This window comes from Coffea eugenioides, chromosome 11 (assembly GCF_003713205.1).
Source record: "Coffea eugenioides isolate CCC68of chromosome 11, Ceug_1.0, whole genome shotgun sequence".
In the NCBI taxonomy this organism is placed as follows: domain Eukaryota; kingdom Viridiplantae; phylum Streptophyta; class Magnoliopsida; order Gentianales; family Rubiaceae; genus Coffea; species Coffea eugenioides.
Genome location: NC_040045.1, coordinates 40,422,972 through 40,445,687, shown reverse-complemented (window position 1 = coordinate 40,445,687; position 22,716 = coordinate 40,422,972). Strand labels below are relative to the sequence as shown.

Here is a 22,716-nt window from a genome sequence, read left to right as displayed (position 1 = left end):
GCACCTGAACCTTATGCAAAAGCGCAGCACATAACCATGCATTGATTACTGAACTTTTGAAAGTCGTTGTGCATTTGAGATGAAATTGAATGATATCAGCATTTCGCAGCATAAGCACCCTATCTGCAAATCTTCTAAAACTGTCGCTTCTGATGTTGTCCTGAGATTCTTCTTCTTTTTGAGAATGAACAGTGTCATCAAGTTTTATCACAGGAACAGACATGTAAAGGTATTTCCATCTGGTAGATAAAATGGAGGTTGCAACGACATATTTCATTGGGAGAAATGAAAGGATGTGGCATAAGACAGCATCTGGTAAAACACTTAGTCTGTCGTACTTTTGTCTTCTCCAATCTTCAGAATTTTTGAAACTCATACCTTCCAACAGCAGCAAAAACACCTAGCACCAAGCAATTCAGAAGACCAAAGGTAGATATAGAACATTAGATATTTAACAACAATCTTTTAGTGTAGACCCAAATGAGAAAAAATTGAATGTAAAATCAATACACTCTTAAACCGAAAAGATATCAAGCATATTACACAAATCCTACACGTATGTGGGTAATATCCACCAGAACTACGATACCCTAAACTTCGAGGCAAACAACTCGAGAATCGATGAAGAATTAATTCATATCCCCATTCTAAGCAAACAACTCAACACTGAAAAAGCTGAAAAGAAAATGTAATAAGAAATTTGTCAACAGGTATCTTGGGAGGAAAACATCTAGTCACTGTATTATGAGTGACCAACTAGTATTTATAGGAGTACAAACCTAACCGACTATTTACAAGAATACCCTTACTAATATATTATCTACAAGAATACTAATATTCTCCTAACACTCCCCCTTAAGTTGGAGCATATATATCATAAGCACCCAACTTGTTACAAAGGTATTTCACCCTAGAGCCCCCTAAACTCTTGGTAAACAAATCAGCCAATTGATCTGCAGACGGTACATGAGATGTCTTGATGACTCCATCAAGTAATTTCTCTCGAATGAAATGACAATCAACTTCAATATGTTTTGTCCTTTCATGAAACACTGGATTAGACGCAATATGGACAGCCGCCTGATTATCACACACTAAATTCATAGGCTGTTTATACTCAAACCCAATTTCAAGTAACATGCTTTTCAACCAAACCAACTCACACACAGTGTGAGCCATAGCACGGTATTCAGATTCTGCACTTGATCTGGAGACAACTGTTTGCTTCTTACTCTTCCACGACACTAAATTACCACCAACAAACACACAATATCCTGTGGTCGATCTTCGATCTGAGGCAGAACCGGCCCAATCTGCATCACTATATCCTTCAATATCAGTGTGTCCATGATTTTGATACAGCAACCCTTTTCCAGGAGCACCCTTAAGATACCTGAGAATCCGTATAACAGCATCCCAATGACTAGTACGAGGGGTATCAAGAAATTGACTCACAACACTCACTGCAAACGAAATGTCAGGTCTCGTTACAGTGAGATAATTTAACTTACCCACAAGTTTTCGATATTGCTTAGGATCATCAAGTAATGCTCCTTGATCTCTTGCTAATTTCACATTGGGATCCATAGGAGTATCCACAGGTCGGCAACCTAACATTCCAACTTCACTCAACATATCGAGTACATATTTCCTTTGACATAAATAAATCCCATATTTAGACCGAGCTACCTCAATACCCAGAAAATACTGTAAATGACCTAAATCCTTTGTCTGAAAGTTTGCCTGCAGATTGGATTTAAGTTTCTGGATCCCCACAACATCATCACCTGTAATCACAATATCATCCACATAAACAACTAATAAAATTTTATCAGCATTAGAATGCCCATAAAATACAGAGTGATCTACTCCACATCTCGTCAGACCGAACTCCATGACCACACTACTAAACCGGCCAAACCAAGCCCTTGGAGACTGTTTCAATCCATATAAGGATTTTTTCAAACGACAAACCAACTGCGAATTCTCCCCCTGAACAACAAATCCAGGAGGTTGTTCCATATATACCTCTTCTTCCAAATCTCCATGCAGAAATGCATTTTTCACATCCAACACGATGATGCTTTCCTAACTGACAAGACTCATATTCTAACGAAGATAATTGACTCAAAGTAGGAACCAACTTTTTCAAATTTTGTAAAGATGGATGACCTAAACGACAGTGAATTTCAAGAGGAGAAACAGTAGCAGGACATGCTATCGGACCATTGAAGTTGAGAAAGTAAAGACCATTATGCTCATGCCCTCCACCAATCGTCCTCTTTGTCTTCAAATCCTGAATGACAACAGAATCAGGAGAGAAAGTAACTGTACACTGTAGAAATTTAGTGAACTTACTAACAGACATTAGATTAAAGGGTAAATTGGGTACGTAAAGAACAGAAGACAGCGGAAGTGATTGATTAATTTCTACAGTGCCTAGTCCTTTAACTTTAGTGGTAGATTCATCAGCTAAAGTAACATGAGGAAAGGGAGTAGCCTCTTGAAAATTAGAAAAAATTTTAGAAGTACCTGACATATGATCAGTAGCCCCGGAGTCAATAATCCATGAGTCATTACCTTTTTGTGCTAAAGAAGCAGAGGGAAGAGATGCGTGATTTGTAGCTTGATACTGTAGGAATTTAACATAATCTTCCTCAGATATAGTGACAGTCTTCTGGGACCCATGTGCTGAAAAACTCGATTCAATGTGGTCATTGGTAACCGCATTAACAAACCTTTCAACCATGGCGAATGACACGTCAAACCAAAGAAAAGGTCAAAACTCGAGATGAACAGCGCGTGAACAGTGAACAGCGCCGTGAACAGTGAACAGTGTCGCATGAACAGTATGCGATGAACAGTGAACAGTCGCGATGAACAGTATCGCGTGAACAGTCGCGATGACCAAAACTTTTGCTAGATGTTTAACCCTAACCCTAGGACTTTTGCTCTGATACCATGTCAACAGGTATCTTGGGAGGAAAACATCTAGTCACAGTATTATGAGTGACCAACTAGTATTTATAGGAGTACAAACCTAACCGACTATTTACAAGAATACCCATACTAATATATTATCTACAAGAATACTAATATTCTCCTAACAGTATTGTTCATCAAGTAAATTAAAATGGATCTTGGATTTGTTATAAATTTTGAGTATTTCTCTTCCATGCGATGATGCCTTTGTTCTCAACTTCAACTTGTCCAGACTATTTCCTTTGCGGACACAAGGGATTGTTTAAAAAATAATAAAACATTAGGAATATATATGTAATTTCACCATTAATATATATATATAGAGTTAGCTCGCGAACCAAGGAGTTGAGTTTCTTTGTGCTCGAACTCGACTTGAGTTTTGATCAAATCAGCTCACGAGCGATTTGATTCGTTTATAACTCTATGAGTCAGTGATTCATATCTTTATTGGTTGTTTAATTATTCATATGTAAATAGGTGTCACACCAAAATGTTGTATCTGCGCCTGATGTGTATCATGAGTTCGCCAGTAGAAAGCTATTCAGTATTTAGTTTTAGCTTCTTGGATTTTCATATATACTTAGATATTTATCCCTCCATTGTATAGGCATTAACTAATTTCTGAATTTCTGATGACGATGAATATCTTGGGCCTTGACAAGCACCCAATCCTCAAAGATTTTGAAGATTTTGGGCCGAGCCATGGAAATGTGATTATGGGAGAATGGAAACTAATGGTTGTTAATGTTGTTTCTTGCAATAGAAAGAAACCCAAAAAAAAAGAAAAAAAAACTGATGCATAAATTTACATCTTTATTTGTTTTATGTTGTTTAATATTCAAGGTTAAGGAAAGATGGAGCTTTCTAAATCGTGAGAAACAGACCCCCGATGTATAACTAATCCTACAGGCGAGCGAGTTAATCTGCGACCTATCATCTAAATCTGAGGGATGTTCTCGAGCGCTACGAAGGAAAGGACGCAGAAGTCCTCCTTTTATACAATTCGTTATAACTTCCAAGATAATCTGTTGGGTATTAGAGCAGAAAAATGTAGAGCAAGAGTGAATACTTTTGTATTGCAGAAGTCTGATTTTTATTGAGTCATAAGCCATGCTTTTATATAACATAAACAAAACAGAATTAGAGAAAATCTGGACAAAAATCTGCTAGAGATAAGATTCTAGAATCAAAATCATATCAAATACTTTGACTTATCTATTGCCTAAAAATAGCAACGTGAACAACTAACTGCTGCAATCTGTTAGCAGTTTCACAAAACATGCTATTCAACACTCCTCCTTGGTTTTGGAACTGCATACTCCAAGTTTTTGCCTCAAGAACTCAAATCTTTCCTTGGGAAGAGCCTTCGTAAAGATATCAGCACTTTGATCTTCTGTTTTACAGAAAATCAGCTGCACTTCTCCCTCCTTTTGCACTCCCCTCAAAAAATAAAGTTTTATCTTGAAATGTTTCGTTTTGCCATGAAACACTGGATTATTGGAAATAGAAATTGCAGCCTCATTGTCAACAAATATCTGAGTGCAATCTTCCTGTTTCATGTGTAGATCAGTCATGAGTTTTCTTATCCATAGTGCTTGATTTACAGCAGCAGCGGCAGCTACATATTCTGCTTCTGCAGTGGATTGAGCTATGACATCCTGCTTCTTTGAACACCATGAAAAAATTCCAGACCCAAAAGTAAAACAGTAACCTGAGGTGCTCCTCATATCATCAGCACATCCAGCCCAATCACTATCAGAAAAACCATGAAAATTGAAATTTTTAACTTGACTGAACCTTATTCCATAATCAACAGTACCTTTAACGTATCTCAAAATCCTTTTTGCTGCTTGAAAATGAATTTCACTAGCACAGTGCATGTATCTTGATAACAGACTCACTGCCTGCATGATATCTGGCCTGGTTGCAGTCAAATACATTAGACAGCCTATTAAGCTTCTATACAGCCCTTCATCAATTTTTCCAGCTCCATCTTCTTTGCAAAACTTCTCCTTTTGATTCATTGGAGTCGCAGTTGATTTGCACCCTTCCATGTTAAATTTTTTCAGGACCTCCTTTGCATACTTTTGCTGGCATATAAACACTTCATTTTGCTTCTGTTGTATCTCCATACCAAGAAAGAATGACATCATACCAATATCAGTCATTTCAAAGACATCTTCCATCTCCTTCTTGAACTTATCAATCAACTCCTTGCTGCTTCCTGTAACAAGAAGGTCATCAACATATAAAGATATCACAAGTATTTCACCATCAACCTTTTTGATATATAAGGTAAATTCACTCAAACTTTTTTCAAAGCCTAAGTTCATCAAGTGTGCATCAATTCTGCTGTACCAAGACCTCGGTGCCTGTTTTAAACCATACAATGCCTTTTTTAGACGATACACCTTATTTTCTTTTCCTTGAACAGCAAATCCTTCAGGTTGCTCCACAAAGATTTCTTCCTCCAGGTATCCATTTAGAAAAGCTGACTTAACATCTAATTGATGTATAAGCCAGCCCTTTTGTGCAGCAAGAGCCAACAACATTCGTATGGTATCCAATCTGGCAACTGGAGCAAATGTTTCGGAGAAATCTACTCCAAACATCTGAGCATATCCCTTAACGACGAGTCTTGCCTTGTGCTTGTTTATAGAACCATCAGAATTTAATTTGGTTCTATAAACCCATTTGACACCTATCACCTTTTTGTGTGTAGGTCTGTCCACCAACTCCCAAGTTTGATTTTTATCTATCATTTTGAGCTCCTCCTTCATTGCAACTATCCATTTCTGATCAGTTGTAGCTTCTTTAAATCCTGCAGGTTCCATAACAGCAACATTACATCTCTGATAAATATCAGAGAGTAATCTGGTTCCTCTAACAGGTTCTTCATCGACATCATCATTCTCTACCTGCATTTCAAATTTATCTTCATTTTTCCAACTCCAGCTGTCTGACTCAAGGAATTTAACATCCCTGCTCACAATTATTTTGTTGCTTTGTGGTGAGTAGATTCTGTAGGCCTTTGAAGATGAGCAATAGCCTACAAAAATCCCCGACTCTGCTTTCTTGTCTAACTTGTCTCTTTTAACCTGAGGAATATAAGAGTAACACAAACAACCAAAGGTCTTTAGATAAAGCAATTTTGGCTTGTAGCCATGCCATGCTTCAAATGGCGTCTTTTTCAGTAGAGCTTTTGTTGGCAATCTGTTTAGTAAAAAAATTGCCGTGTTCATAGCCTCTGGCCAAAATTTCTTTGGCAGCCCTTTATCATGCAACAAGCATCTTGTCATCTCCATAAGAGTCCTATTTTTACGCTCTACCACTCCATTTTGCTGGGGAGTGTAAGGGGCTGTCAGTTGGTGCTCTATGCCTGCATCTTCACAAAATTTGTTGAATTTTTTTGAGGTATATTCAGTTCCATTATCGGACCTGATCACCTGCATGCTGCAACTACTTTGATTTTCAACCCACGCTTTAAACTTCCAAAAGATGTCAGCAACCTCAGATTTGAATTTCATGAAATAAATCCAACACATTCTAATGTAATCATCAATGAAGAGAATATAAAACTTACTACCATTCAAAGATGGTGTTTTCTGAGGTCCTCCAACATCTGTATGTATCAATTGCAGCTTGTGTGTAGCTCTCCACGTTGTATTTTGGGGAAAAGGAAGCCTTGATTGCTTCCCATATTGACAAGCAGCACAAGTAGGAAGCTCTTCATCTAACTCAGGCATACCTTCTACTAAGTTGTTTTTCTTCATGAACAGCAGAGCAGCATGATGAAAATGGCCCAATCTCTTATGCCAAAGCGCTGCATCATTAATTTCTTTGTGTACAGCCGCTTGCTCCTCTCTCATCAGATTCAAAACAAAACTTTTGCCTTTCATTTGAATTCTGAACATTTCTCTTCCTTCTGGATCTTTAATTATGCAGCTTTTATCTTCAAATAGCACCTTATAATCTTTTTTCAACAATTGAGCAATACTCAAAAGATTTTGATCAATTTCTGGAACATATAAAACATCAGAAATTAATTTCAAACCTGTGTACCCTTCAATTGCCACTGTTCCTATGCCTTTTACAGCAAGGTAAGCTCCATTTCCAATCCGGACTCTAGTGGTAGTAGTTTTATCAAGCTTTCTGAAAAGCTCTCGATCATAAGTCATGTGGTTTGTAGAACCACTATCTATAAGCCAGCTTTCCATGGAGCTATTAGTAGCAAAACATGAAGCTGCAAACAATTGCTCTTCCTGAGGTTGATACTCAGCAGCCTTGGCTTCTTCTTGTTGCTGTTGAGACTTGCATATCTTTTCCACATGCCCTAACTGACCACATTTGTGACATCTTACATTTGGGTTCCATCAACACCTTTTCTGCGGATGATTGGTTTTTTTGCAATAAGGGCAAAGTGGATATACTTGAGATTTGTTATTTCCAGGCACCTTTTTGTTGTTTTTCTTGTTCTTGCCCCTGTTGTTGTATTGTGATATGGCTTGAAAGGCACCTTCCACTGATCCTTCTTGCCTCATCAGTCTTCTTTGTTCTTGTGCCTGCAGTGCATTTAACAACTCTGCCAAGGTGATACTTGACAGATCTTTTGAGTTTTCCAAGGCCGCGATTGTAGCCTCGTACTTTTCAGGGATTGTAACTAGAATTTTTTGAACTATTCTAGAATCAGAAAAATCAGTACCAAGGAGTCTTACTTTATTGACTATGTCAAGGAGTCTGTCGGAATAGACCTTGATAGTTTCTGAATCTTTCATCTTCTGCATCTCAAATTCTCGAATCAAGTTCAACACTCGCATCCCTTTGATTTTTTCATCTCCTTCATATTCATTCTTCAAGAAATTTCAGATCTCATGTGCTGTTTTCAACGTCATGATTCTGGTAAAGATTGTGGATGTAATAGCTGCATATAGACTTGCTCTGGCTTTCGATTTCCTTTGTCTCCTCTCATTATGGTGTTTCATTTGAGCAACTGTTGGATTGTTTGGAAGATGAAGTACTTCATAATCATCCTCTACAGCCTCCCACAAATCATTTCCACCAAGATACGCTTCCATTCTGACAGCCCACATTTGATAATTTGTTCCATCAAATATGGGAGGTCCAAGTTGATAAGTAGAGGAAAATTCTGGATTCATCGTAATAAGGGTAAGTGTTTAAACTCTCTCAATCCTCACAGATCCCTTGACAGGTGCCGAACCTGTACAATAATAAATACCTACTCGAGAAAAATACAGATTTTGTATATAGCGGTGAGTAGGGTCGAATCCACAGAGACTGGGGATAATTCGTTTCTTCTAGAGTCCAAGGTATGGGGGGTTTTGGATTAAATGCCAACTAAATAAATTAACTGCAGGAAATAATTGATTAAAAGAAATAATTAAGGGAAAACTCTAGCCAAGGGTACACTTCAGAAATGGTTCAGGCACTGATCATTGATTCACAGATAATTTCAAATTTATTAATAGATTAGTTATAGTTGCCCTGCACGCGATAAACAACCAACCTTTCCTTACTTTCTCGATAGTTAAGGTACGACCGTTAACTATTTCTCTAACCCAAAAACAACCCTAGGTACGACCGTAGGGTTTAATTTCTAGATTGCATTAATAATTAGAAAGATCCAATCCTAACTAACAAACACGCTACGAGGGTTTGTTTAAGTTAGATCGTATGTTCCCCTGACATAAACCCAATTACGCCAGTTGCTACTGAGATAAAGATAACGAACAATTACGGATTCAATTATCCCTATTTAACAAAATAGCCTATGTGAATAATTAAATATTGCACATCTATTCAATCACTCACACGAGCTATAGCAATTAAAAGCAGGAAACATATAAATACCAATAAATTAAGGAAGCAATTAAAATAAATTAGATCTCACAGTAATTGTTGAACCAAGTCTTCAGTTGTCCCCTTGACTAGAATTAAGAGGTTAGTCCTGCATTAATGGAGAACAACCATGCGAAAGAGCTAAGAAAAGAAAACTAAAAACTAAACTAAAAGCCTAAAACTCGTGTGTTCCCCACCTCTCGTACGTTTTTCCCTTTTTAAAGCCAAAAGGAAGTCTAATGCTATCTCTAGTGGTCCCCACACCAAATTCAAAGTCCAATTCCATTTCACAAGCTTTGTACGTTTCTTTTCCTAGAGTCCAAATGACTCATGCTTCTTATCCGTGGTCCCCGCACATGTGGACAAATCCTCCAAAGTACTTGTTGTTCCAAGTCTCTCTACGTTGCTTTCTTTGAAAAACCCGAATGACTAAATGCCTTGCACTAGCTTGTGGTCCCCACCAATTCAAGGACCCAAAGGTTGAAGCCCTTAGAAGTCTGCATTTTTCCATACAAGTCCCTCCTTTTTGGTAATTTTCTTCTTCAATCCCTGAAATTGGGTCCAATACCAAATATAAGTAAATATTAATAATTAAAACAATATTTGGCAAGGATAAAAGGGGAAATTAACAATAAAATTGCTAACAATTAACACCCTATCATCCCTCAAGATGAGAGCTCTGGTACCACTTTGTTGGGTATTAGAGCAGAAAAAGGTAAAGCAAGAGTGAATACTTTTGTATTGCAGAAGTCTGATTTTTATTGAGTCATAAGCCATGCTTTTATATAACATAAACAAAACAGAATTAGAGAAAATCTGGAAAAAAATCTGCTAGAGATAAGATTCTAGAATCAAAATCATATCAAATACTTTGACTTATCTATTGCCTAAAAATAGCAACGTGAACAACTAACTGCTGCAATCTGTTAGCAGTTTCACAAAACATGCTATTCAACATAATCTGGAAGAAAATGGAGTCAACTCCAGCTTCCACCAGGTCAACCTGGAAAAATAAATTCCACACGCAAACACACACACAATCGCTCGCCCAGTCTCCATCCTTTACCATTCTCTCTTTTACATTAGGGGACATAATAGCTTACAATTTCTGCCTATCAAGATATGAATCGCATTCAGTTAGCCAATCCCATATTGTTATCAAAGATATGCATATTCTGTTTCATCCTTCTGGTAGAAAAGTCCTCTGCTGCTCATTACCAGTATGAAGCATGTGTTCCAAAAGCTTGTGGAAATCTCAGCATAAAGTTTCCATTCTATATTCGAGGTCTGCAAGAATCCTATTGTGGCCACCCTGGATTTGAACTCAGTTGCAGCCACTCTCCAGCGATTCATTTAACCGAAGATGACTATGTGATTGATAACATTCAGTATGAGAATCGAACTTTTCGGGTACACAACGAGGCAGTTTCAACTGTCGGAGGTTGTCTACCACAGATTAGAAATATATCAGAAGACTCTCAGCTCGGTATAGTTGATACTTCAAGACTTCATTTGCTATCAAACTGCAATAGCAAACTGCCTGAGGTACTTTCCAGCTACAAAGTTGATTATTGTGATCCTTTTAATAAAGAGGATTTGGGTCTGGCGATGTTAGGAGAGGATAAAAACTTGAACATTGCACTCCAAGAATGTAACACAAATGTCTTGGCACCTGTGGAAGTTGATAAAAATGGAGGAAACGGGATTGTAGACTATGAAGGGCTGTTGAGAAAGGGATTTCTGTTGAACTGGAAAGTAGCTGACTGCAGCGAATGTGAGCGAAGTGGTGGTCGTTGTGGCTTTAATGAAACCGATGGTCGCACACGATGTTTTTGCCCTGATAGTCCTCATTTGGAGAGTTGTAAACCTCGTAAGTACTTTGACCCCTTCATGAATATTTTCTCCAAAAGTGTTCATTATCATTTATTGCTGCAAAATTCAAGTGAATTCACTGGACTCCATGAAAGGCTTGCCCTCTAGAAAAGATGCTCTTGCGTCCATTGTTTGACTAGCCATTTGATCGGCAGTCCTATTGATTAAACTGATTAATAGGAATACTAATCTGCGTCAAGGTCTTCTGATATATTAGTTTAAGTTATTAGTGTAATCCGTTTAGTGGGCTTTAAGTTATTAGGGGGAGTTCATGTGGAAGGCGTCACACAAATTGTCTGAATTTTCACAAACAATGAGCTTAAGAAAAGACGTGAATTCCAGGCCAGTTTATTTTCTTTCCCACCTTGTGAATCGTGATATCTACTAGATTTGCTTATATTCGAGGATCTCTTTCCGGGTCTAACATTGAAAAGGCATGAATAGGCAATAAGTACATTTTGATCCCAGAATAATCCTCCTCCTGCTTCTGCTGCTGATGCAAATCACCTAATATCACCTGAAACAGAGTAGTAGTATTTTTTTCCCCCTCCTTTTCCATCCAAAGAATTTAAGATCCTATCTCTAAAGCAGATGAACTTTTGGTATTATTTATAACGCTTCTTAATGAGCTGATTTGTGTTTCAAAAATTCAGAAGCAACGAGTCTTTCTAGCGACAATCAGTGGTATTAATTTGTAGCAGATCAATGGTTTGATGCTTTAGCCATACGCAACTCTGTGATCACGCTTCACGGCCACAACCTTGAACATCTTTTGCGTGATCGAAGTTGCGAATTTTTCGGCTATGATATTAAGCCTCTTCCAAAGTATCCTTCCATTTCATTTTCGATTCTGCGAAATATCACGCTCTACAGATGCACTAAAAACCCTGAAACAAGCCAGAGTCCAACTGATTATTTCTTCGGATACCAAACACATGACGAATGTGACGGGCCTGATAATGGCTTCACCATCGACTATCAAACTCCACAACATCATGCTCCAATACTGAACTTCAGTGGAGACATTCAATCACTCTGTAAAAATGTCACTCTTACCGTAGTCTCCCGGCATAATTACTCAGAGAACGCTGACTTGTTTCAGTTATTGACTGCTGAGTTCGATCTTGAGTGGCATCTCTCTGAAAATTGCTCTAATTGTCAACTTGAAGGACATGAGTGTCTGACTGACTGGAGTCGGCCCGGGGATCTGCGTTGCGCCTATAATAAAAAAGGCATTTTAATACTCTTTTATTATTTGTTCTACCTGCATTTGTTTCTTAATTGGCAGTATCAAAATCTTCTTTCTTGGTTGATCAAAAACGTGAACCACAGAACTCTAACCTTATGTGGACCTCAGAAAATTGTTTCTTGGTATGCATTAACAATTTGTATAGATGGTTTTAACAACTCTGTTTCAGGTCATCTTGATTGATCATCGTGAATTGAGTTCCCAGATCAGCTAATTGTACGTGTGAAGTGCACTTTCTTTGTTGAAGAGTCAAGCAAGTCAAGTCTTTCTGTGGTTTAAGTCATCGTGGAAATTGGGATGGAAAATTCCTGCCTTTCATATGGACCAACCAGCAATTTTCCATAAGTCTTCGTTAAAATTTCCACAAGTCAACTGGCGTGACATAGATGGAGCTGGTTTTTCCCTTCTCGTCGTTACTTAGAGTACCTGAAGCTTAGCGTATTAAAATTAAAGTATTCCTCATGATTTGATTTCCCATAGGTTCTCTGTTTCGCTTTGGTATGTTGCTAGGTAATAGATAGGAAGTTCGAGTATGGGTTTTGGATTGTTTTTGGCTTTCTTTTTGATTTCTCATGTCCTGCCTCTCTCCGTCTCGGCTGAAGAAGATAGCAAGTTCACTAATACTACTTGCCCAGAGAGTTTTAATTGTGGAAACCTCACTGGGGTACGCTTCCCTTTCTTCGATTCGTCACATTATCTTCATTGTGGCTTCTTCAAGCTCAACTGTGAGGCAACACCATCTCCAAAACTTGTAGTATATGGCTTTACAGAAGATCAATGGCCTGAAGCGTTAGATATACGCAACTCTGTGATCACGCTTCATGACAACTTACTTGGATATCATTTGGGTCGTCGAAGTTGCGAATTTTTCGACTATGGTGTTATGCCTCTTCCAAAGTATCCTTCCATTTCATATTCGATTGTGCCAAATATCACGCTCTACAGATGCCCTAGAAGCCTCGAAACAAGCCATAACCCAGCTGATTTTTTCGGCGGATACAAACACTATGACGAATGTGTTGAGCCTGATAATGGCTTCACCATATACTATCAAACTCCACAACATCACGCTCCAACGGTGAACTTCAGTGCAGACATTCAATCACTCTGTAAAAATGTCACTCTTCCCGTAGTCTCCCGGCATAATTACTCAGAGATCACCGACTTGTTTCAGTTATTGACTGCTGAGTTCGATCTCGAGTGGCATCTCTCTGAAGATTGCTATACTTGTAGCCATGAAGGACGCGAGTGTCTGGTTGACTGGAGTCGGCTCTGGGATCCGCGTTGTGGCTATTCTGGAAAAGGCATATGAATACTATTTTACTGATTTGTTCTGCCTGCATTTGTTTCTTAGTTGGCAATTTTACAATCTTCTTTCTTGATTGTTTCTCATTCTGGATGCAGTATATAGTCCCTCATCTATTCTTGTGCCCGAACTGACCCCCTTTGCTTTGATTAACTCTTGATGCAGGAAAGAAGAACTTGAAAGTCATTCTGCCCATAGGTACATACATACTCACTGTTACTACTATGCTGTATGTCGTTTAGGAGTACAATTACGCCTCAAAACTTTCCAAGAAATTGATCTCTCTCTCGTCATTTTGTTCCCAAGCAAATTAAGTGTCAAAACCAAATTTGAGGTAGCATGATCTTGAAATGTGCTTTTTTATGTTTTTCAGTTATACCTGTTAGTGCATCCATAGTTACCCAAACAAAAAAAAAGAGGAAAATTTAGCCCTCTAAGTAGTTGGAATTTTGTTTAACGTGCGCTTGTTCTACATACAGCTGCTTCTGCTGGTGGTCTTGGGATTTTAGTAATTCTTGCCTACTTCTTCCAAAGGAAGTATTCATTTCTGCGTATTTGGAGTAAAAGGGAGAAGTTCCAAAATGTTGAAGACTTTCTCAAGGATTATGGATCACTGGCACCCAAAAGGTATCACTACTCTGAGGTAAAGAAGATGACTGACTCCTTCAAAATCAAGCTAGGACAAGGTGGCTATGGGTGTGTGTACAAAGGAAAGCTGCAAGATGGAAGTCCTGTGGCAGTAAAAGTTCTGAAGGAATTGAAAGGAAGTGGAGAAGAATTTATTAACGAGGTTGCAAGTATTAGCAGGACTTCCCACATCAACGTTGTAACTCTATTGGGCTTCTGTTTCCAGGGTCGCAAAAGAGCTCTCGTATATGAATTCATGCCTAATGGATCCCTGGAGAAGTTCATTTATGGTGGAAAATCCTTGACAAACTGTCAACTGGGATGGCAGATTCTGTACAAAATTGCAGTAGGCATAGCTCGAGGACTGGAGTATTTGCATCGTGGTTGCAATACTAGAATACTCCATTTTGACATAAAGCCTCACAACATCCTCCTAGATGAAAACTTGTGTCCCAAAATCTCTGATTTTGGCCTTGCTAAACTCTGCCTTCAAAAAGAGAGCATCGTCTCGATACTGGGCGCACGAGGGACAGTTGGATATATTGCTCCTGAAGTTTTTTGCAAAAACATTGGAGGGGTATCTCATAAGTCAGATGTCTATAGCTACGGGATGATGGTTTTCGAGATGGTTGGTGGGAGAAAGAACATTGATGTTGGAGTAGATCATAGCAGTGAAATATATTTTCCGCATTGGATTTATGCAAGACTAGATCGAGGTGAAGAAGACCTCGGACTGCATGGAATTTCCAATGAAGAGGAGAACGAACTTGCGAGGAAAATGATAATGGTAAGCTTGTGGTGCATACAAACTGATCCTGTCAACAGGCCATCAATGACTAAGGTTGTGGAGATGTTAGAAGGGAACCTCCATGCCTTGGAAACCCCTCCCAAACCCTTCTTGTCTTCTCCAGCAAGAGCATCATCAGAAGATTCTTCAACAGTATATCCTTTAGGTATGGTCTCATGAATTTGTAATATAAGTTGTTTCAAGTTTCAACTTCCACCAAAAGAGGTCTTGGACTTAATTCCATTTCTGCTAAAGCTCGCCTCCCTTTGTAATGATTAATCGCATTATCAGTCAGCATAAAATATAGGCGAGCACAATCAACTCAAAACTTGCCCGGTTGAGAGCAGCTTTCCGGTTATATCTTAATTACTTTTCCAAAATCTGCATTAGTCTTCAGGTAAATTGATAGAATGTGATAGTGACTAATTTGTTTTTGGGTGAAACTGATACGCGACACGAAAATTTAATTTTAAGATACAAGTGCAGAACCTCCTGCTCCAGGCTTATATGGGCAGGGAAAGGGAGGCATTTTCTAAGTCTTTAACTATTTTGAGGTTTCACACTAATTGCTGGTTGGGCTTACAGTAAATGCTGGTTGGGCTTGACCAACATATATTTGTGCAATTCACTAGTTTACCCCAAGCTTTGCCTTTTTTTTTTTTTGTCAAAATCCCCAAGCTTTGCCATGCAAGCCTAATGATGTTGCACTGGTCTTGTTCTTAACAGAATTTGATTTTATGAACTTGATTTTTTAAAAATCAGATTTTTTTTAAAGAATAACTCATGTATTCTCATTTATAATAAAAAAATATTTTGATGAATGCATGGGCGTCTTCAAAAAAAACCTTAAAAGCTAATTTTGACGAAATAGATGACCGAATTGCTCTTATATGCCACACAAATGATTTTTGTGCTAATTAAATGGTTATTTGATTTCATTAAATATTCTTCTTGTGAGAATTAATTGATGTATTAGAAAAAGAAAGACGGGACAAATCTTGAAATGGCATGAGAACAGCAAGAAATGGAGAGAAATCGAGGTATTGGCAAAAAATATTTACCTAACTGTTAGATAGTTTTTGTGATTATGTTAAAATTTGAAGTACACTATCGTCTGTATGAAATAATAGGTCAAAATCTGAATTTAAAGTAGTTCAAGACATGCTGTCTCATTTTAGCTTTGCTTGGTGAAAAAAAAAAAATCTAAAATCAAATTTGAGAATGACAAATTTTTTTTTTTAAAATCATAATTAAAATCTGCTTTCCAAAATCAGATGAGAACATGCCCCCGTGATTTTTCAATCTTCATTTTGTAGTAGACACCTCCCAAAATCCACAGATTTTAGTGCTTTGATACCACGTGTCGTGTTTGCCTTAATTAGGAGGACAACTTCATACTTCCCATAGTCTATGGCCAGTCAATGTAGCAGTATGAACTTTCTGTTGTCAAAGTGGACCACAAGCAGCCAATGTAGAACATGCTGAGAGTGAACATTTCTGAATGAAGTTTATATCCCTATTCCCTGGTCAGCCTACTCTCTCCAATCAACGGCGGTCTGCCTTGCCCAACTGTTTACATCTTTATTTCTTTTATGCTGTTTAATATCCAAGGTTAAGGAAAGATGGAGCTTGCTAAATCGTGAGAAACAGACCCCGACGTATAACTAATCCTACAGGCGAGCGAGTTAATCTGCGACCTATCATCTAAATCTGAGGGATGTTCTCGAGCGCTACGAAGGAAAGGACGCAGAAGTCCTTTTATACAATTTGTTATAACTTCCAAGATAATCTGGCAGAAAATGGAGTCAACTCCAGCTTCCAATGGTTCAGAGTCTAGGCCGACAACTCGGCCAGTCATCACGGGAACGGACCTCTCAATTTTAATGCCGGAATGAGATAACTCTTATACGCATGGATCGCTGAGAAATCGGTCGAGTCACCGAGAACTCGACTGAGAAGTCTCCAATACGAATAGTCTCGATCGAATCGATCCGAATCATTCCGAGTCAAATCGTAAATTTATATTTTACAAATTTTCTTTTACTAAATTTTTTATTATTTTTGTTTATCATATTTTTAAATATTATTCACAATTTTTAGAATATTAAATATTTCAAAATTTACGTCTCATCGAGACCGTGATGGATATACTAAAATTGATGTGGAACAGTTCGGACGGCGACTCTGACTGCGACCGCGACTTTGAATCACTTACTAAGTTCCACGTCAACCTGGAAACATAAATTCCACACGCAAACACACACAGAATCGCTCGCTCAGCCTCCCTTCTTTATCCTTTGCCATTCTCCCTTTTACATTAAGGGACATAATAGCTTACAATTTCAGCCTATCAAGATATGAATCTCGTTCAGTTAGCCAATCCCATATTGTTTTCAAAGATTTGCACGTTCTGTTTCATCTTCCTAGTACAGATATCCTCTGCTGCTCATTACCAGTATGAAGCATGTGTTCCACAAGCTTGTGGAAATCTAAGCATAAAGTTTCCATTCTACATTCGAGGTCTGCAAGAATCCTATTGTGGCCACCCTGAATTTGAACTCGGTTGCAGCAACTCTGCAGTGATTCATTTAACCGAAGATGTCTATGTGATTGATAACATTCAGTATGAGAATCGAACTTTTCGGGTACACAACGATGCAGTTTCAACTGTCGGAGGTTGTCTACCACAGATTGGAAATATATCAGAAGACTCTCAGCTCGGTATAGCTGATACTTCAAGACTTCATTTGCTATCAAACTGCAGTAGCAAACTGCCTGAGGTACTTTCCAGCTACAAAGTTAATTATTGTGATCGTCTTAAAGCAAAGGATTTCGGTCTGGTGATGTTAGGAGAGGATAAAAACCTGAATATTGCACTCCAACAATGTAAAACAAGTGTATTGGCACCTGTGGAAGTTGATAAAAATGGAGGAAATGGGATTGTAGACTATGAAGGGCTGTTGAGAAAGGGATTTCTGTTGAACTGGAAAGTAGGTGTCTGCAGCAAATGTGAGCAAAGTGGTGGTCGTTGTGGCTTTAACGAAAGCGATGGTCGCATGCGGTGTTTTTGCCCTGATCGGCCGCATTTTGTCCGCTGCTTCAGTAAGTCAAATATTAATTTGCTGCTTCGCAGAAGCATTTTAGCCATTAAATCTCTGCATTATCATCTATTTTATGTTGATTTTAAGTTTTAGCAGACCACTAGATTACTGCCTTCTGACTCGTAACGTTCTTACGGGACCAAGCTTCTACAGTGGACATCACCACAAAAAATCTTCAACAACATATTCAGTTTACTCTCCAATTTTTTTTGGAAATCTTACCTTTGACCGCTTTGCATTTGATGATAGCCTTAAAACGGCAGTCAAGTTTCTATTGTACTTTAGAAAAAGGGGTTTTTCGGGGATGGGAAACTTGAATTCATCTCTTTTACAATTAGATTAAGTTTGACTGACTTGGTATAGAAGAATTAGCAAAGACCAAGATTCATGATTTCCAGGCCAGTTTATTTTCTCTCACCTTCTGAATTGTGATTTTTACTAGATTGCTTGTATTCGAGGATCTCTTTGTGGGTCTAACATAGAAAAGACATGAATAGGTAATAAATATTTTGATCCCAGAATACCCCTGCTGCTGCTGATCCAAATCACCTAAGACCACTTGAAACAGAAAAGTTGTAGTTTTTCTCCTTTTCCATCCAAAAGTAAGAATTTAATTCCTATTTTTAAAGCAGATGAGCGTTTGGTATCATTTATCACATTTCTTTTGAGCTCTGTGTTTCAAAAATTCAGAAAGAGCAAGTCTTTCTAGTGCAAGTCAATGTTGAAAGTTAGTAGAAAATTGATACAAAGTCAACAGCGTGTGAACTACAGAAAGGGTGCAAAAGCAGAAACATATAAATCTTTAGAAGAAAGGGTTATTTCACGTTCTAAAATCGGATCCAGCATGAGTCTTGGATTGTTTTTAGCCCGTCCGCTCTCTTATCTGATGCCTCTTCTCTCGTCTTTAGAAGAAATTCAATCTAATCATACCTGTCCAGGGTCTTTTGATCATTGAAACACTGGTAAGCTGTACTTCCCTTCTCCAGAAAATTGCAGCCTAATTGTGGATTAGCCTAACTGGAAAGGGAAGGGCAATATCACTATGATGCTAAAACGTGTCTCTAGGCATTAAACTTGAAGTCCCCAACTTTCAAAATGAATTAGCAGAAACACAGCTGTGGAACTATTTGTAAAATGTCTCATCTTGTTCAGAGGCACTAATCTAGCTAGACATTTAATACACATTTTCCTGGCTATGGTAGATAAAATTCATATGCACATTTCAATTTGTATTCAGTGCTCCAGAGTATCACCTTACTGGTTTTGGCACTCCACCTAAATGTTAACATATTCAGTTGCCAATGGTATTTGTGGAAACTTCTTATGGACATTGAACCCTTGATTTTTGTTTTTGTTTTTATTTTTTTAATCTTTTATTATCACCTGAATTCAACGTGGACCTGGCACTTACCTGATGGTTGTAATGAATGTCGCCTCAGGGGAGGCACTCGCTTTTAAACTGATGGCATGGACTGTATCATAGTTTAAACTTTTGGCACAACTGTCCTTTTTTAAGGTTCACTAAATGCAACAAAAGAAACAGGCATTTGCGCACAGTTCTCACTAGGGAAGTAAAAAGTTTTTCTTTAAAATGGACTACAGTCTTATTCTTTAAAACAAATATTACCCTCTGAATTAATATTTAAATCTTTTATTTCGATTGCAGCCCGGAAAAGAAACTCAGCAGTTCGAATAACAATAGGTGATTCTCTATATTTTAAGCCAGATTTTGCTTTTACAATTTCATTTTGGTATTCCTCCAATATATAACAAGTTCATTTCAAATTGAAATTGGAATGAATTATCAATACACATTGCTGTTCCAATTTTAGGTAACTAGAGATTCCTAGTCCATCTATCATTTGGTTTTTCTACACTTTGCTTTTGCAGGCGTTTTAGCTCCAGCAATGATGATTATATTGGTTCTGCTTTTTGGTTTGAAGAAGAGACATTCTTTAAGATGTTGGAAGGGAAATCCTGAAAATGTTGAAACCATGCTGAAGAACCAAGGGCTCCTTGCTCCAAAAAGATATAGTTATTCTGATCTTAAGAAAATGACCAACTCCTTCAAGGACAAATTAGGCCAGGGTGGCTTTGGTGCTGTTTATAAAGGGGCGTTGTATGATGGCAGTCTTGTAGCAGTGAAGATTTTGAATGAAAGAAATGGAAATGAAGAAGATTTTATAAATGAAGTTGCAAGTGTAGGTAGAACTTCTCATGTTAACATTGTGACCTTACTAGGTTTCTGCATTCAAGGGCCCAAGAGGGCTCTTATATATGCGTTCATGCCAAATGGATCTCTAGAGAAGTTTATACATGTGGAGAATTCATTGACAGAGCGACAGTTAGGATGGGAAGTGTTGTTTCAAATTGCAGTTGGTGTTGCTAGAGGACTAGAATACTTACATCAGGGTTGCAATACTCGGATTTTGCATTTTGACATAAAGCCTCATAACATTCTTTTGGATAAGGATTTGTGCCCCAAGATTTCTGATTTCGGCCTAGCTAAGCTATGCCCGAATAGAGCAAGTATAATATCAATGTTAGGTGCAAGAGGAACAGCAGGATACATTGCTCCGGAAGTATTTAGTAGAATATTTGGAGAAGTATCCCATAAGTCGGATGTCTATAGCTATGGAATGATGATTCTGGAAATGGTTGGAGGGAGGAAAAACATCAATCTTCAAGTTGATCATACAAGTGAAATATATTTTCCACATTGGATATACAACCGTCTTGAACTGAACGAAGAAATCAGGCTTCAGGATATCAAAAATGAAGATGAACACGAGAAGGTGAGGAAGATGATAATAGTTGGCTTGTGGTGCATTCAAATTGACCCTAGGAGACGTCCGTCAATTGGAAGGGTAGTGGAAATGCTAGAGGGGAGCTTACATTCGTTACAGATCCCACCAAAACCTTTACTTTCTTCTCCGGCCAGATCAGGATTAGATTCAACTTCTTGAATGTAATGCATAGTTGTAAATGTTCTTTATAATATTCTGATGCAAATAATGGTCAGTGTAGTTGTCCGGTGGCAAAAATTCTCCCAGGTGATGTTCCAGAAGTTCCCTTTAGTTACTTGAACTTCTCAATTGTCAGCAAGTAGGCTTCTCTTAAGCAAGAGAACCTTTAGTAATGCTTAATTTATTCTGTCATATTGGTGCAAACGATTTTTGGCTTGCTCAATGAAGGTGACCGAATATCTTATGCTGAAAGGCTTTCAACAAGGTAAAAGATACCGATAACATCTACACCCAACAATGACTTAAATAATATCCGGTGAATCTAGTAATAAAAAAACACCTAACTCCAAACACAAACTATATTGACCCGTTCTTGTGCTTAAACTTCTAAGTGATTAACTAAGACCAAGTTCTGGCTCACAATTCACAAATTCGCTGCTACCTAACTCGATCGCACGCAATCCTTCCACCCTGTTCTGGTGAAAACCCCAAATTCTGCTTCTGGTGTTTTCTTACTGGTTTTTCTCTGGTACGTGAAAGCACAGTTTATTTTTTGTCCCCAGTTCTTTAATTGACTGAAACGTGTATTTCCAAACTGAGAACGGGGATTTGAATGGTGGCTGAAGGCAACTCTGGACATTTTCTTGCCAGATTCTGCTCGAGAAGCAGGCTATTAAAGCAGAAGAAGAAGGGGGATGAATGTGAAAATGGTGTTGAAATATCTGGTGGAGGAGTATAGGATGATTTTGGGTCAGAATGATATTCAACACTTAAACGAATTGAAAAGATGGCTGATCTGCTAGCTGAGCTACCTTCTGCCTTTTATCGTGAATTACTAGCTTGAAGGGGGATTTTTGGGCATGCACCATGCACAAGAGAAAATTTGTCTATACTATTTTTCATAGTATAGACAGTGTGATTCATCCAAAGTGCTGTCATCGTAGAAAAGATTAATTTTATATATACACACACATAAAAAGAGACGTGGGACTTGGGATGAGCACTTCATATACTTTTGAATTTGTCCTTACAAAAATTACTTATTTTTTTACTAGCAACGCATAAATTGTTAAGATAACTACCAGTAGACCACAAGTAGCCAATGTAGAGAAGAATCCATTTGGCGGGCGTTCCAGAAATATACTGAGAGTGAAAATTTATGAATGAAGTTGTACGAAGTTTATATCCCTGGTCAGCCTGCTCTTGTTTCCAGGGACCCCTCTTAACAACTCCAGTCAACTGCGGTCTGCCTTGCCCAAATGAAGCTGTAAATTTATTGTTGAACATTATCAACTAATTGAATCCAAAAGTAGTAGTAAGCACAATCATTTATTTCTTTGTTCCTGTTCATTTGGTATTGTTCATCAAGTAAATTAAAGTGGATCTTGGATTTGTTATAATTTTGTTCATCATTTGGTATTGTTCTTCAACTACTCGTTCACCAACGGTGGCTTTGTGTATTGTTGGCCAATTCTCAACCTTTTCCAAAATTTAGACCTGGGTTGTCCGGGAATGATACCAAGGCCTCTTTGCGGGGAAATTTCATAAAACTTAAGTCCCCATGCTTTCCACAACGTATCTCTTCCCAACTCGCCATCTCACTTTCCATCAAATCTCAATCTCACTATATTCAAATGCAGCATTTCGATTTTCTTTTTACTTCATTTCATATTTCCTTTTGGAACTCTAAAAACGTCAAACTTAATGGTACTGGGTAAAGGTGAGGATTGAAGTGCAGAACAATGAAATTTATAGTGTGAATAGACTACCTATAAATTCATAAGAACAACAAAATCAGCCAAAACTTGTGGTCTGTGCAGCAGAAATTGGCTCTTGGAGCCGAATAGTTTTACTCCGCAATCCCAATATCTCAAGCTTATATCAGGACTAATAATAAATGCCCTTTTTTCCATTATTTCCAGTCAACATATCCCAATATACTCAGACCATCCTAAAATTAAACATTTTAA

The 22,716-nt window shown here is 38.0% G+C and overlaps 2 protein-coding genes across 2 annotated transcripts; one reads left to right on the top strand and one right to left on the bottom strand.

Annotated features, from left to right (window-relative positions):
• Positions 1-1,203: 1,203 nt before the first annotated feature.
• LOC113754216 (uncharacterized mitochondrial protein AtMg00810-like) lies at positions 1,204-1,792 on the bottom strand (the record flags this gene model as incomplete). Its single annotated transcript, XM_027298573.1, has 1 exon — positions 1,204-1,792. A coding segment is annotated over exon 1 (432 nt), but the record flags the coding sequence as incomplete, so codon positions are not given.
• Positions 1,793-9,903: 8,111 nt separating this feature from the next.
• On the top strand, positions 9,904-20,876 carry LOC113753036 (LEAF RUST 10 DISEASE-RESISTANCE LOCUS RECEPTOR-LIKE PROTEIN KINASE-like 2.1). The gene is made up of 5 exons (XM_027297111.1): positions 9,904-10,708; positions 13,431-13,463; positions 13,745-14,845; positions 19,447-19,482; positions 19,671-20,876. Exons 1-5 carry the CDS (start codon positions 9,961-9,963, stop codon positions 20,744-20,746), a joined length of 2,994 nt encoding a protein of 997 aa, XP_027152912.1. The 5' UTR covers positions 9,904-9,960; the 3' UTR covers positions 20,747-20,876.
• Positions 20,877-22,716: the final 1,840 nt, after the last annotated feature.

What these genes read in the sequence shown, in the direction of transcription:
- LOC113753036 (XM_027297111.1), top strand. Translation starts at nt 9,961, where the DNA reads ATGAATCGCATTCAGTTAGCCAATCCCATATTGTTATCAAAGATATGC. An exon ending in TTTGGAGAGTTGTAAACCTC is followed by an intron (nt 10,709 to 13,430) that starts GTAAGTACTTTG and finishes CTCTTGATGCAG; the next exon opens with GAAAGAAGAACTTGAAAGTC. An exon ending in GAAAGTCATTCTGCCCATAG is followed by an intron (nt 13,464 to 13,744) that starts GTACATACATAC and finishes TTCTACATACAG; the next exon opens with CTGCTTCTGCTGGTGGTCTT.